We start from the raw sequence: 16644 nt of genomic DNA, 5'->3' as shown, positions 1-16644 counted from the left end.
CAGTTTGAGAAACAGGGGAAGCCAAAACGGGGCAGAGGGTAAAGGAGCCCAGCCCCATCCCTGCTCACCCCAAAGCCTCCCTGCCCAGCTGCTGCCAAGTCCCTGGGCCACTGGGCTTGAGCCACCCCAAACTCCAGCCTGAGAGCCTGGGACACAGCAAAGGGCAGAGCACAGCACCCACAGCTCCGATAACACCACCACATTCTCTGTTTTCCACAGCAAATCCTGCACGCAGAGCAGCAGCATCCTAACCCAGCTGGCCCTTCAATTCCCTCCCAGAACAGGAATAAAGAGCTGTCCTGCTCTATTAGGGATGCAAATATCCTGATTCACAGCCTGAAATTGCAAGGTGGATTCCTGTGACTTGCAGGAGGTTTGTGATCCCAGTTTGCCCAGTGCTATCTACCCTGTACTCCTGTCCCAGGTTTCCCCAGAGGGAATTTGCTCTCTAACCTGCAGGACACACCTTTGACCCTCCAGCTTGCCAGTGCAATGGGGGATCTGCAGCTGCTGCAGCAGGAAAGCAGCCAGGAGCTGGCAGCAGCCTGAGCTGAGCACTGGGGAGGGAGGAGAAGCTGCAGCTGCCAGGGCAGGCAGCAGGATCACCCAGAGGAGGAGGAGCTCTGTCCCAGATCCAGAGAACTGCAGAAAGGGAAAATGCAAAACAAAGCACTTAGCAAGGTGGAATTCCTATTTCCCCTCACAAAACTGCTAATTCACAGATCTGTAATTAACTGGGACCAGGAGGAACAACCCATGAAGCTCAAGAGGCAACAGTTACTCCAGCAGAACCCAACAAACCCCAGCCACCATTTCACCTGCAGGGTTCCAACCAGCAATGATTCATTTCTTGGAAAACACAGATTTCCTCAAATTTTCACGGATCCCCTGCAGAAAGATGATACAAACCAACACGATACCAGTGCAAGTTTCATGAAACTTTTTATTTAACAAGTATTTAATTATGATTCTGCCAAGATGATCGAATGAACAGCAAGGCATAAAAAACATGAAATAGTTAAGAGATTTTTATTCTAATAGCTTTAATTACAGTGCTTGTTTGTCGAAATGAAAACTGAAAACAAGTATACAAAACAGTTGATTACTAGTTGTGTATTGAAAGCAATAAAGGTTTCCACAACACTAAATAAACCAGTTCTGATAGTTCCTCGAGTTAAAGTTTAACAGCTCCAGCTTCTTCAGTGTTTATCAAAATACAAAAGAAAAGTAAAGAGGTCTTTTTTTTATTTTTCTGATGGCAAATCTGAACCTTGCAGTATGAGGGATGCCAAGGGTTTTCACACATATACAGATATGGGATTGTTCCAAAATGGGATTGAATACTTGTAGAGTGGAATGACTCTCCAAACTCTCATGCTTTTTGTTGTTTTTATTTTTTCCCTAGACACTATACATAGATGTTTGGTGTTTTTCATGGCAATTCTTACGTTAAGTACAGTACTTTCTGCCTATAGAGCTTAGGACTAGGACAGGCTGTGCTTCCTGTGGAAAGGTTTTGCCTTCTGGAGTGGTTTAAGCACAAGAAAAGTACAAAACACTTTTTGACAAATATGACAGGCTAAAAATGTCGACTTCTGGAAATGATTCAAGTTCAATGGAAACGAGAAATCTCACCTGAACCAAAAGTCAGATGTTTAGCATGAGTCTGCAAAGCTCATCTAAACCAGGCCCAGCAAATCTTTGAACGGTTGTGAACAGAGATGAGCACAGACTACGAGCTACAGAAAGAGCCAGAGATCTACTAATTACGATCTGTTCATTAAGCAGATGAAGCTAATTGGGTGTCAGTCATTGCTTCACCCTTTCAAAAGAATCAAGAGTCACCACGTTAGAGCTGGAGCAGCAGAAGCGATGTCAAACGTTTGTGTGTTTTTAAGTGTTTTTACTTTTCCTTGTCTATTTAAAAAAATACAGAATTCAGGTTAAAAACCAACCACCAAAATGGATCTCACAGATCTCACAACCCAACCAAGATGGAATCCAGCTCTACTGCACAAGGACCACTGGCAACCCTTAGTTATTAACCTACTGAATTCCCTTCCAGGTACTAAACAGTGACTCGATTCTTTACAATAAAAAAGCTGAGTAATATTGCATAGGAGTACCAGAAACTGCCTCATTGGAAACAAAAACTATTTACATTAAATAAGAAACCTAACTGTTTTCAGGCTTGTATTTGCCACATTTACAGCATGATGCAATATATACTGTGACAAAAAAGAAATGAAAACAGCTTCCGGCACTCAATACCACAAAGTAGCACAGTTTGCCACATTAGAGTAAAGCGAAGGGCGAGTAGGAGGAGATAAGAGGGAGGGTGGAAAAAGAGGGAAGAGGAAGGTTTATGGTTTCATTTCTGGTTTCTGAGCTGATTGGACAACCAGTCCAGTCCTTCATAGAGACCGTCTCCGCTGGTGGCACAGGTGGCCTGGATGTACCAGTTCCTGTGACGGAGGGAATGCAGTCCCAGTTTGTCTGTGATTTCTGCTGCATTCATGGCGTTGGGCAGGTCCTGCGGGAAGCAACAACAGTCATTCCCTGGCACACACACCTCTCATGGAAAATCCTTTCCCGAGGATTTTTATCTCCTGAGAGGCCTCAGGAACAAAATGGAAACATTGATTATCTGCTGCTGTGGAATGCAACAGGTGCATCTGGGATTGGTCTCATGTGGTTGTTTCTAATTAATGGCCAATCACAGTCAGCTGGCTCGGACAGAGAGTCTGAGCCACAAACCTTTGTTATCATTCCTTCCTGTTCTATTCTTAGCCAGCCTTCTGATGAAATCATTTCTTCTATTCTTTTAGTATAGTTTTAATGTAATATATATCATAAAATAATAAATCAGCCTTGTGAAACATGGAGTCAGATCCTCATCTCTGCCCTCATCCTCAGACCCCTGTGAGCACGGTCACAATTCCCCACTCCTCCATCACCAGCTTTAAAGAGCTCTCAAAACTTCTCTTTCAGAAAACCCCACTGGATTACTGTGATATTCAAGCTATTTCCCCAACACTGAGAAAAAAACCTCAAAGGTTTAGCAACCTAATCTAAATCAACATTATGGAATATTTGAGTATTATCCAGCCATTCCCACAGTGCTGACACTGCTCACAATTCCAAGCCCACACTTCAAAATGATTGAAGCATAATGAAAATTGTGTGAGAAGGACCTTAGGATTCTCAAAAACACTTGGAAGGCAAATGACTGCTGACACCTGACTGTTCAGTCAAGGTCTTTTAAGGAACTAAAATTTTGTAAAAATCACCTCAAATTCTAATATATATGTGTTGCTGCAAGTGAACACATATAATTAAAAGTCACAGTTTGTAAATCTCCTAATGTGATTCTCTTGGCCAAGTCTATTTAGAAGGATGCTCCTTTCAAATGAGAATTTAATCCATTTTTTCTCCCTTCAACATACCTGAATGGCCATTTACTCTGAGTTATTTATAATTACACTGAAAATATGAAAACCAAGGTCAAGATCTGGCACTCACAAGGATGGTGGAAGTTTTCAAGGGTTCAGACAGACAGACAGACACCTTTCTTGGGCATACCTGTTTGTTAGCAAACACTAATAAAACAGCATCTCTGAGCTCATCTTCTGCCAACATTCTCATAAGCTCTTCTCTGGCCTCGTTCACACGTTCTCTGTCATTGCTGTCAACCACAAAAATCAGACCTAGAAATAATCAAAAATAAACAAACTTGAAGTCTCATGTCAGAAAATCTGTTCTTGCTGAAAGTTGGTGAAAACTGGTGTTGGATTGCATTTGTTTTTGCAACTTGGTTATTCTTTCTACAAAAACATTTTCCAGGGAGCAGCAGCCCCTGAAATGCTGTGACAGGACTCAGACACACACAAAAAGACCCAGCAGTGACACAAGGGACTAACTCCCAGTTCACGGGGCTGCAGAGCTTTAAGTACAGACTCTGCTTTGAAATGAGGGCAGAGCTGTGATGCTGACAGAAGAAAAAACTCCTGAGTCAGAAGGACAAGGAAGACTGGTTTGTGGAATCCTTCCCATCCCTCTTTGAACCTGCAGCTGTAAGGTTTTCTGTGAGCTGTCTCGGCTGTTTAGGTGGCCTGGAAAGGCCCAGGGATGGCCTTGAAGAGCCGACGCTTCAAAGGACGAGGAGAGACTTCTGATCTTGTCTCGGTCTCGGTGTTTATTAATTGTTTATCTAAAAGATTTTCTTTCAGCCCGACAGAGGTCTGCACAGCAAGTCAGCCATGGGCACACTGAGAGCCCCCGGGGCGGTCACTTATCTTTATACCCGAAGTTACGTGTACAATATTTATCATTTTTCCCCAATACCTTCTACCCTTATTAACCAGTGCACTTTTAGTAATAACCAATCCCAAAGTGCCACCATCACCACAGAAGATGGAGGCCAAGAAGAAGAAGAAGAAGGACAGGACACGCCCCAATTCCTCCATCTTACTTCTTTAGACCCCCCTGTACCAAAATCCTAAACCCTGTGTTTTACACTTTAACTAACTTATCCCTTCACCATTCACCCAGTGAAATCCTCCCATCCTCATACAGGTCTCATCTCCTGTGTGGGATCAAAGTCCAGCCACCAGACACTTCTGGCAACATCCCAGGACTCCCGAGTCCCCCAAGGGTGGTCTCGGTCACTCTGCACCTCCATCCTGAGGTGCTGAGATCCCACATGCAGCGAGCAGCACACAAACACACCTTTTATAATAACAAATATTTCCATTCTCCTCCAAGAAACTTGCAAAATTAACTGAGTGAAGACAGCCAAAAAGCTCTGTTAGCCCCAGGAGAGCTGGGGATGAGGAGTGGGGCTCACTCACCTTGTGTGTTCTGGAAGTAGTGGCGCCACAGGGGCCTGATCTTGTCCTGACCGCCCACGTCCCACACTGTGAAGCTGATGTTCTTGTATTCTACTGTTTCCACATTGAAACCTAAAAAAAGAGATTGTGGCATAAATCTCACTTAAATATAGCTGGTGTGATTAGCAGGGCACACTCTCAGACTGTGATCATTTAAAAAGTTCACTTCAAATTGGAGTTACTTTAAAGCAGCAGAATCCTGAGCTGAAGCTCTTGAAGGAAAACCAGCTTGTGCTGCTCCCACCATCACCCCAATGGATAAATCTAATTGCTACATGAGCAGCTACAACAAACAAGCTGTGTTGCCTTAAAAAACCCCCTAACGAACAAAAAAAATCCCAAACAAGCAACCCCAACAAACTAACAAAAAACCAACCCCAAAAAACAAAAAAAAACCCAAAAGAAACAAACTCCCCAAACAACAAAACCCCAAACAAACAACAAAACCAATCCCAACCAAAAAATAAACCCCAAAGGAACCAAAAAAACTAAACCCCAATGCAACCAAAAAAATAAACTCCAAAGGAACCAAAAAGCAAACCCCAATGCAACCAAAAAAATAAACGCCAAAAATCTGGAAAATAAACCCCAAAGAAAGCAAAAAGCAAACCCCAAAAAACTGAAAAACAAGCCCCAAAAAACTGAAAAACAAGCCCCAAAAAACTGAAAAACAAGCCCCAAAGGAACCAAAAAATAAACCCCAAAGGAACCAAAAAACTAAACCCCAAAGGAACCAAAAAACTAAACCCCAAAGGAACCAAAAAACTAAACCCCAAAGGAACCAAAAAACTAAACCCCAAAGGAACAAAATTAAACTTTAAAGAAAGCAAAAAACAAACCCCGAAGAAACCAACCCCCTCCTGCAACCAACCAACAAAACTCCCCAATCTCCCCTGGGTTTTCAGAACTGCAAATCTCAATACCTTCCAATAAAAAGAGAAAAAAGAAAAGATGAACGCTCTGCTACTCAGTCTGACATGATGCCACCACAGCTGGGACACAAATTGTCTTTCTGTGGCCCACAAAGGCTCATTCCCCAAGTGACTGATACAGGGAGGGGAGTGAGAAAAGTCACAATCTCCTCCCATGGCAGAATATCTGGTGGTGACTTCACACCACAGCTTTAACAAGTTGTTCTGCCAAACGAGTCACCTAAACCAGCTGAGACCCAAATCTCCAAGCCATGAGTCAGAGAAACACAAAACTCTTACCTATAGTAGGAATAGTAGTTACTATTTCACCAAGTTTAAGTTTGTATAGAATAGTTGTCTTTCCTGCAGCATCCAGGCCAACCATGAGGATCCGCATTTCTTTTTTGCCAAAAAGGCCTTTGAAGAGGTTAGCAAAAATATTTCCCATGGTTCAGATGTGTTCTCTCTGGCCAGTGAAGTCTGGAGGAAAAAACGATCAGAGTATCATCATGAGTTACCAACAGTTGTGAGAATAATAACATAAAAAAACCACAAAAATACCAAAGTAAGAGATAATGTGAATCATTTATAGACACCACAGGCACCACTGAACATTTTCTCCATACTGAAGCAACACAAAAATGAACAGATGTGCTAAAACTCAGTGCTCATGAAATGACTCAGCTTGAAGTGCCTGAAATGCTTCAAATATTCTTTCAGAGATTAATTGTTGTTCTCAAACTCTTGTTTGCAAAATTCACCCAGCTGACCACTTCAGGTACTTTGCTCCCCATTGTTATGGGACAGTTTATCTGCAGAAAAGTGTCACCATTAAACAAACTTTTCCCAACTGAACTGCAGATAACACATTTCTGCTTAGCACAGCAATAGCTGGTGATTCATTTGGGAAGGAAACTCTGAATTCAGCTTGGATTTTCTCCTACTCAGAAGAGTTTCCTTCCTCTCCATCCCGAGGAAATGGCGTGTGAGGAGCACAAACACAGAGCAGTTACTCTCGTTAACAGCGGAGGGAGAGCTTCTGTAGGAAACAAACAACAAACCCACATTTAATCAGTTAACTGCGGAGAATCACCAGGCACATGAAAGGAGCAGTTCAGGGGTGAGCGCTTCCCTCTCCTGCCTGTGCCTGAAGAGATTCACGTCAGCAGGAGCTTCCCGATGGGAGCTGCTCTGCTCTGCAGCCTCTCCCACCTCCCCGTGCCCTTGGACCTGACCCATCCCAAAGCCCCTTTCCAAACTCCCTCCTGCACGGTCCCAGCAGCGCTGAAACCCCAGCAGATTGCATCCCCTGTGCCTGGGAGCTCAGGCCCTGCACAGGACAGCTCACACCTCCCTGATGCTGCTGCAGAAGCTCTCAGGTGTCGGTGTAAGAAAAGACAGAACCCAACTGAAAATTCAAGTTTCAGATGAGATGCACCATTCAAAGCGTGAGTTTCCTGTAAACCAAACCAAATTTAAAGCATAACATGAAGTTTGAATCATCTCTGGAAATATTCTGTATTTCATGATGAAGCAAAATTTTCCCTAGAAAGAGAACAGAATATCTATACAGAATACCTATTTATTTATCCTTATAGAATATATATTTTATTTATCTTTACAGAATATCTATTTATTTATCTTTACAGAATATTTATTTATCTTTAGAGAATATCTATTTATTTATCTCTACAGAATATATATTCTATTTCTCTTTACAGAATATCTATTTAGGAACACTAAAGCAGGATTTGGACTGACAAGCACCAAGCACACCACAAAAGCTTTTTCCTTTCCCCACTCTGCCCACTCTGAGGCCTGGCTGCCTCAGCCTGCACTGGGAGAGGCTCAGCAGCTCTGTCCTCTTCGTGAGCTTTGCTGGACACAATTTTTAACCCAAAAGTTCAACTCTGTGCCATTAACCAAGCCACGTGTGTGAGCACTCCCAGCTGCACAGGGAAGTTCAGAGTCCACTCCAGGACATCAATCCCCACGCACCAACTGAGTCACAGATTTGTTTATTTTGTATGACTGAAGCTTTAAAACTCAACTCCTCTACAAACCAGACTGGGGATTAAAACCAAAGGGGAGGTTTCAAACTTCTATTATTCTACCATTTCCTTTTGTATTTCTGCGACACCACCGTGGATATCCCACCCCCACTGGAATATATGAAGGCTATATAAACAGGAAGGTTAATTAGGAAGCAGAGAAAACAGTTTTGCTGCAGTCCTGGTTTCTCCACAGCAGGAAATCTCCCATCCCAGCGCGCTGGAGGGCAGGGAGGCCGCAAAGCTTCCCTTTGTCTGGCTGCTCATGCCACCTCTATCTCCTGCTTCATGTGGAAAGCAGCAGCCAGGCCTGGCCTGTGACCTTCAGCAGAGCTCACAGAACCTGCCTGCAAGAACTCTCACAGCCAGGGAACCTCAGAAGGCTGCACAATGAATGCCTTTCTTTGCTTTGCACACGTTTAAAAGCGTAACGAGTTATCAGATGCTTGGACTGATCACAGTAATTAGTAAAAAGAGCAAAATCCTACAAAATCCTGTCATTTACATCCAGGAGAGCCCTGCACACACTGGAGAAGCCCAGGCTGCTGAACAAGCTGCTGGTACTTGGCACTACCAGCACTGAATCCTGTTAGATCCCTGTTTTCCTGGCAGCAATTTCCAGGTCAAGCCTGCCCTTTGCCACTGAAGCTGCTTTTACACCACCAGCCTCCCTATTTTTACTTTTTGTGAAGATTAAGAAGTTAAGATCTATTTAAGCACTTGGTTTCCAGCTCCCCTCTTGTTCTCTTCCCCATCCCTCCTATCCAAACCGAGTCTGTAACTTTATTTGGTACTTCAGGGTAGGTGGCATTACAAAAAGTCACATTTATTTTTACAGGCAGCACAGTATAGTTTACAGCCCACTCCTGCAAGAAAAGCATGTTTACAAGTTGACTAAAAAGTAGCTGAATCCTTGCTGTCTAAAAGAAGAAAAAACCAGGAGAAATCCATCTGTAAAACAAATTGTTTTGGTTCCCATCGGGGTTTTGTTGGATGGGGCAGGGGCAGGGTCCCTGAGCAGGAATCTCTCTCGTTTATCTTTTCCCCCAGGAAGGAACTCACACTCAGGGTTTGTGCTGCTCCCTCTCCCTGCAGAGCCACAGGAACCGCCTGGGTTAATTCAGCTCAGCTGAGGGATCACGGGACTGCTCCCTCTGCCTTTAATTCCTACCCCAGCCCATTGCTTGCACCAGGAGAACGTGCACGGCTTGAAAAGCCTTCAATTTTCTCATTTATCAAGCAAAAAAACCTGTTATCTTTCAGGCATTATCACCCCTTGTCTCACCAATACCCGTATTCCTCACTGAATTTAACTTCCTCCTGAATGCTGTCAGTAATTGCTCCACCCACCCTTTTAGGAGCACAAGTTGGATAAAACTCCTGAAAACCTAAAAAACTCCGATTTGTGAGCTGCTTGTAGTGCTCGAGCACATCTTCAAAAGAGGGATCCATCAGGCTGAGCGGGAACATTTGAGTGCGAAAGGGAACGATTTGAATGAACAGCACCGAGGATTTTCACAGAGCTCTGTGTGGATTTTCCCTCAGCACCCCTGAGCAGAGCCAGAGCACCGCCGTGTCCGTCTGTCTGTCCCTGCCCACGAGCACTTGAACACATTTCACTCCCCCTGAGCAGCGCTTGAGTGCGAAAGGGAACGATTTGAATGAACAGCACCGAGGATTTTCACAGAGCTCCGTGTGGATTCTCCCTCAGCACCCCTGAGCAGAGCCAGAGCACGGCAGCACCGTGTCCGTCTGTCTGTCCCTGCCCACGAGCACTTGAACACATTTCGCTCCCCCTGAGCAGCGCTAAACCCGTCGGGCAGCTTGGGCCGAGGCACAACGCGCCGTGGGCAAACAGCAGCGCCTTTCGGTGGGGAACTGCAGTTTCGTTTCATGAAACAAAAGTGTTTTCAGTTCTCCAGTAAGCGACACACTGAGGGGAGCCATGAGGAGAACAGGCAGCCTTCACAGGCAGCCTTTTGCAGGGAGGAGTTAAAAATGAATGAGAGTCTGCAACAGCAGCAGCCCGGCCTTGTTCAAGTGATACGGCCCATGAGGAAAAGCAGAATCTGCTTTTATTAATTGGAGGTGGTTAGAAAAAGAGCTCTGAGGGATATCTCAAGGCCAAAGAGCACTGAACAATTCATCACGCTGCAGAATTTTATATTTAAATGCATTTAAATGCCATTTCATTCAGGCTGGTATCATGAGATGTCCAATGTGCTGCTTGACCTGCAAACTCCTTGGGTGAGCGTGGTGAACAACCCCACGCGTGTATGACCAAAGAGAGCAAAAAAACCTTAAAATTCCCACAGAACCTCAGCTCTACACCTCAGGAAAACTCAGAGATCAGACTTCCCTGAGACAGGAATTGTTCCATTTAAATTTCTTTAAATTTAAATTTCTTTAAACACACCAGAGCCAAAACGAGAGGATACCACATGCATTATTACAAACTATACTGCAGTACAAAATCCATTTATTTCACTTGTACGCACAGCACTTACCACACGAGGCTCCCACAGGGAATAAATCAAGCTCCAAACTCTGCAAGTGTTAAAACGCAGCTGGCTGGGCCCAGCATTGTGGCAATGTGAAAATCCCAGCAGCCACGAACACTGCAGGGGGTGGAACCAGCAGAGCTCCAAGGTCCTCTCCAACCCAAACCACTCCAGGATTTTATGGTGCTGATAAAATCAAGGAAAGTTCAAGCCTCAGTTCCTCCCCTGCCCAGAGGGACAGAGGGCATTTGCTGTCTGTGGGATATTTGCTGTCCCCATCCTGTTCCAATGCCATTTTTAAGGAGAGATAAGCACCAGTGGCACACACTGAGCTACACAGCTTCAATCAGACAAATATCAAACACAGGTAAAACCCCCAAAAGCTGCAGGTTTAACAAAAATCTCCTTCCTGCACCTTGGCAAGTAAAACTGGCCTGTTTACAAAAGCAATGGATTCACCACCAAAATTCCATCTCAATTTAAAGGAAAATCTACTTGTTAGCTCCATGTCTAAACCAATTAGAAGAGCCCCAAATCCATAATTCCTAACCAGGTATTAACATACAGGTTCTATCAGCCACAGGGAATAAAAACGAATCAATTTGTCATTTAGCAGAAATATTGATTTGAAATTCAGCCAGTTGTCACTGCTTGGCCTGGATCATTCTTTCTCATTTATAGCGTTCTAGAATGTTTTAAATTAAATTATCAAGAGAGGCAAAATATTCACACAACTGATCACCAAAGCAATGTGCAAATAAGAGGTGAGAATGCATTTTTTAAAAAACCCATGCAACTCCAACAGCTGTTGGTGTAACATTCAAGAACAACTGGCAAATAATTTCAAGTGCAAATCTAACCCGACAGCTTGTTATTAACGATATAAAGTGTGATTTAAAGGAGAATGTGAGAAGAGATCCAACAAGAATAAAACACTGCTAAAATTCAGGATTAATCCACAGCCCCAGAGTTTCACACCCCCACTCAGCAGGGAACAGCACTGATGTGTTCTCTTCAACTTGAAACCATTTCTTTACAGATTCAAGTGTTCTGTTACAGCAAATTTTGGAAACACCTCTTTATATATAGCCAGGGTGGCCCAACACTACCCCAGTACAGTTATATTCAACTATTTTTAAGAACTGTTTACTGCCCTTGCACATCTGCTAAGCTGAGAGATGAAATCCACTCAAACCCTTCCACTTAGGGGCCTTCACACTGAAATTGAGCTGAGATAATTTTTATTTGAGCTCTGTGGGCCATATCAGCACGAGGAGGGATGGATTACATGTGAGAGAGCCAGCAGGCAGGCTGGCCCTTTGTTCACCAGGTGATCCATGATCCTGCACAAACAACTCTGTCATAAAGGCCATGGCAACAACATCTTCCCACAGCTCCTCATTAATATCAGTCCTCACTCCTTGATAATTTCAATAATTAGAACCAGAGGAGTGTGAATTGTGGAGATCCACACTGACCACTGGCACCTTTTTCCCCAGGTTTCACTGGGGGCGTTTCTGCCCAGCCTGGGATGGAAAAGGTCCTGAAGGATCATAACTGGTTATCTGAGGGAAAAAGCAGTGAAATCCAAGGTAAACACACAGAACTGTTGGATTTGGTGGCCAAAGGCTTGCAGGGCTCCAAAAGCAATGTGCATGCCCAAGGCAGGGGAGGACAAGACTCCAGGTGACAGGACAGCTCCCTGTCCAGCAGCTTTAACCCAAGGAGGTTGAACACCCCCGAGTACACACCTTCCCCAGACAGGACATTCCCACATGCTGGAACATTCTCCTGATAGAACTGGGCTTGAAGTGGAAGAAAACACAAAACAATTTCACTTACAATATCAAAACAAGGACAAAAGGGGGAAAGTTTCCTTTGGGGTCATGCCTATTTCTCAGACATGAGAACAACTCACTCCTGAAACACCCAGAATAAAAAGTTCCAGGATCAGAGTGGGTTGCTTGACTTGATACTCAAACCCCAAATCAGAATTACTCCTTATTCTCACCCTCAAGCAGGGAAAGCAAACTGCTGCTGTTTCACAACAAAACTTCCAATTATTTACAGATTTATACACTTGAGAGCACACAAACCAGAAGGGACACAGGTGAGTGAATTTCCTCACCCTTTCACCCAGTGCAATTATTCCAACAGAGAGAGCAGCCCAACAGGGCCCTCCAGCACTGCAGACAAAATCAGTGCCATCAAACCAACCCCAAAAACTTTCCTTGCAGAGAACCCCTTTATCCATATGGCTGTGTTGCTATTTTATTCCACTATAAACCTCAGGAATAAAAGCAAAATAAAATATCTGGGCTGAAAAAGGACAGGCTGACAGGCGAAAAGCACAGAGGGAGCTGCATCCACACTCTCCTCACTCAGGAAATATTGTGGTGCCAAAAATGAAGTTGTGAACCCCAAGAATGGCCATGGGGTTTCTGCTCACCAGTTCAGCACTGGGTACACTGGTGTGAGAACTGGTGGGTACAGAGAATTTATTTTCTTTAAGATAAGCAGTGCATAGTTGGGGTGGGGTTTTTTTTTAGTTTTGAGGCTGAATTGTTCCTGAGCTCAAAATCTCCAATTTTAAGCCAAATATCCTGTTATTCATTCCTGGGAACTGGGCACTAAATCAACATTTACACTGCTAGCAGAAATGGCAAGAGCTCACGGGAGAGCTCCATCCAGCAATGAAATTGGGTTTGGTTTGGGGGAAATGTCACAGCAGAGCCTCTGTGAGGCAGAGGAGCAGGGGGTGAAGAAGAGCTGTCAGACACGAGGGTTTTGTGAGAACTGAAACATCAGCAAAGCTCCAGCACAGCCCCTCCGACGCCTGCGTGCGTTCAAAACAAGGAATAAAATCGGAAAGGAAAAAATGCTGAATTACACAGAAAAAACAGCTGCTCTAGTAGGAAGCTGATTCTGAACTTCTTTACTCATCAGTTAAAGAAAGAAAGGGAACAGCATAGGTTCTGTAGCATTCCAGGAGCAGAACTTCCAAGAGATTTCTAAAAAAAGAATCAGAACTATTTCTTTTCAGATAAAGTTAGCTCACGTTCACCAAATTTATCCACTGGAAAGCAAGCTGGATGCTTGGGAAGGCTGCTGAAATGCTGAAGAATTCTTGCTGGAAAGCCCACGTTTAAAAAGAAGAGAAAGAAAAGCCTCTGGGATGTGTAAAGGTGGTTGTTTAAATTTCACCACTGCCATTTCAGCTGCAATCCTGGGTTTGGAGTTTCTCCTCCTTCCACCGATTCAGTCATCAATGGCTCAGCTGATAATTACCTGTACAAACCTCGTGCAGAGTTTGGTGAATTCCCAGGAGCAGAATGCAGCCCCGACTCCCACACAGCAAAGCTGCGCCGGGTGCTCCCCCCACTCGGTCGGCGTGACTAACACTCACAGGGAGCGCGGCTCCCGCCAGGCCCTTCCACATTCCAGCTATTTCACAACCGAGGAAACGCTCACAGAAACCCGTGCGAGCTCCTCCTCAGCCCATTTACACCCAGGGCTTTGACTTTTAACAGGATTTCCATCACAAACACAGAGCTCTTCCGAGCGGAGGGCGGCCCTGCTTTTGAGCCATTTGAATTCCCGATGTTCCATCGGTGCAGGAAGCACCAAGGGACTTGGCAAAGCTGCGGAGTTGGAGTTGCAGAGGTTCAATCGAGGTGAGTTTCCTCACCCTTTCACCCAAAGCAATTATTCCAACAGGGAAAGCAGCCCAGCAGCACTGCAGACATGTTTGAGAAAATCAGTGGCATCAAACCAACCCCCAAAACTTTCCTTTCAGAGAACCCCTTTATCCATACTCCTGTTTTATTCCATTATAAACCCCATTAATAAAAGCAAACCGGCAATCCTCCACTTCAGCCACACTTCCTTTTTTTCCCCCCAGAAGCGCTCTAAATCAGCAGCAAAAATAGCAAGAAAGATCGCTGAATGACCTTGGAAAAATCCACTTTGCCTCGAGTTTCTCCTCCTGGAAAATCAGGTTAATGGAATACCCTGCCAAGGGGTGCAGGACAGAGCTCAAAGTATTAAACAAATACTCGGAATTTTCGTTATTGACAAAGCCACAATTTCAACAGCAGACCTCTGGCCGGGACTGTAATCAACCTGCGGAATTTGCTTTGGCAGGAGCGGAGCGGCAGAGCCACAAGGTCAATGTCAAAAGCACCACAACAACATTTGGGGCAGTTTCTATGGCCAGGCTGAGTTTTGGCCTCGCTGTGCTATCGCTCCATCACTTTATCAGCCCCGAAGTATCACGTTGGCCTCGCACAGAGGCACGACGGAGTATTTTCAGGCAGAATTTAATATCCTTATCCTCCCACCGGGAGCTGCTGGGCCAAGGAAAGCTGATCTCCCACACCGCCCAACGCAAGGCGATGCACGGCAAACAAGAGTTGTTTGCTCCACGATAAAGCTCAACTCCTCTGCCCGGCAAAAAAAGCACCAAGTCAGCAGCCGAGGGCTTACAGAGAATCAACCTCTGCCCCAGCAGCTCCAGCCGAGGCTGCTTTCCCCCGCCACACGAGGGTTTTAGGGGGAGAGCACAAGGAGGAAACGCCGCTCCTTGCTCGGGCGGGGCAGGGGCCGGAACGAGCGAGTTTGGGGAAGGGAGGACGAACCCATCCCGTCGGCTCCCATCGCTAGAGGGAGCGGAGAGGGGCCTTGTGCAGCTGCTGCCGAGCTGGAGCGATTCCCCTTTCCCAGCCCTGCCTATCCCGGATCCCGGCCCTTCCCACCCCATCCCACCCACGGGAGGGAAGCGAAAGGCCCGACCCCCCCACCCCCGGCCCCAGAGAACGTTCAGGGGGGGACGGATGGGGCAGCACCGCTCCTGGAGGGTCTGTGGGGGAAAAGGAATGAGTAGGAATGAGACGGAGTGAGAAGGAATTAAAAGGAATGAGAAGGAAAAAAGAGGAAAGAACAGCCCGGCCCCGCTGCCTCAGCGCCCGCCTCGCCTTAGCGCCAAGGCCGCGGGATGCGGGCGGGGGCGCGGCGAGGCGGAGGGGGGAAAAAAGGCTCGAAAGGAGGGAAGAAGGAGGTGTCGGCAAACCCACCGGCGTCGTCGGGAGGCGCGGGCCGTGGGTCTGGCTGCGCTCGGAGGGTCCCGCTCGGAGCCCGCTCGCCCCGGCCGCGATCCGCCCTGGAGCACAAGATGGCGGCGCGATGCGGCCACGTCAGTGCCCGCCCAGCGCGAGGCACCACGGGGAGGCGAGGAGGGAGCGGGGGGCGTGGCCTGCGCGCAGGGGGCGTGGCCAAACCGGGCTGCCGCAGGGCCGGGATGCGCGGGGGGCGTGGCGTAGAGACGCAGTGGGCGTGGCCACGGCGAGAGTGACAGATCAGACAGACCGGGGGCGTGGCCTGGAGCCAGTGGGCGTGGTTATAGCGGGAGTAGCCACTCGTGGAAGGCACGGGGGCGTGGCCTGTGAGATGGCCACGCCCACTCTGCGGCGCGTGAGCGGAGCGGGAGCGGGGCCGGGATCCCGCGGGATGCGGGGATGGGATGGAATGGGATGGATGGATGGGATGGATGGATGGGATGGGATGGGATGGGATGGGATGGGATGGGATGGATGGATGGGATGGGATGGGATGGGATGGGATGGGATGGATGGGATGGATGGGATGGATGGATGGGATGGATGGATGGGATGGATGGGATGGATGGATGGGATGGATGGGATGGGATGGGATGGATGGGATGGATGGGATGGATGGGATGGGATGGGATGGGATGGAATGGGATGGATGGGATGGGATGGATGGATGGGATGGATGGGATGGATGGATGGGATGGATGGGATGGATGGGATGGGATGGATGGGATGGGATGGATGGGATGGATGGGATGGGATGGATGGATGGGATGGGGTTAGTCCGGACCGTGCCTGCCCTCCCTGCACGGCTCCCCTTCCTCTGCACTGTGCCCTCCCCTTTCCGTGCACGGTTCTCCTTTCCCTGCGCTGTTCCCGCTTCCCTTCACCGTTCTTTCCCCGTTCCCCTTTCCCCGCAGCGCTCCTTCACCTTCTCTGCACCATTCCTCCCCTTTCCCTGCTCTATTCTTACTTCCCTGTACCCTTCCTTCCCCTGTCCCGTTCCCCTTTCCCTGCATATTCCTTCACATTCTCTGCACCATTCCTTCCCTCTTCCCTTCATCATTACCCCGTTCCCTGTATCATTCCCCTTTACCGACACCATTCCCCTTTGCTTGCACCGTTCCTTCATTTCTGCACCATTCCTTCCCTCTTCCCTGCGCTGTTCCTCTCATCCCTGCCCC

General features: G+C 46.7%; 1 protein-coding gene across 1 annotated transcript; it reads right to left on the bottom strand.

Annotated features, from left to right (window-relative positions):
- Positions 1-923: 923 nt before the first annotated feature.
- On the bottom strand, positions 924-15550 carry ARF1 (ADP ribosylation factor 1). The gene is made up of 5 exons (XM_058821175.1): positions 15425-15550; positions 6101-6280; positions 4851-4961; positions 3583-3707; positions 924-2533 (listed from the first exon to the last, which is right to left on the bottom strand). Exons 2-5 carry the CDS (start codon positions 6246-6248, stop codon positions 2372-2374), a joined length of 546 nt encoding a protein of 181 aa, XP_058677158.1. The 5' UTR covers positions 6249-6280; positions 15425-15550; the 3' UTR covers positions 924-2371.
- Positions 15551-16644: the final 1094 nt, after the last annotated feature.

The sequence above is a fragment of the Ammospiza caudacuta genome, chromosome 1, assembly GCF_027887145.1.
Source record: "Ammospiza caudacuta isolate bAmmCau1 chromosome 1, bAmmCau1.pri, whole genome shotgun sequence".
Lineage (NCBI taxonomy): Eukaryota > Metazoa > Chordata > Aves > Passeriformes > Passerellidae > Ammospiza > Ammospiza caudacuta.
Note: the sequence above shows the minus strand (reverse complement) of the source record. Positions and strands in the feature narration are given on the sequence as shown.

Bases quoted from the DNA above. Each gene is read 5' to 3' on its own strand.
- ARF1 (XM_058821175.1), bottom strand. From the start codon at position 6,248: ATGGGAAATATTTTTGCTAACCTCTTCAAAGGCCTTTTTGGCAAAAAA. The intron at 4,962-6,100 runs GTAAGAGTTTTG...CTCTTTTTTTAG, and splicing joins AACTACTATTCCTACTATAG to GTTTCAATGTGGAAACAGTA. The intron at 3,708-4,850 runs GTGAGTGAGCCC...GATTATTTCTAG, and splicing joins CTACTTCCAGAACACACAAG to GTCTGATTTTTGTGGTTGAC.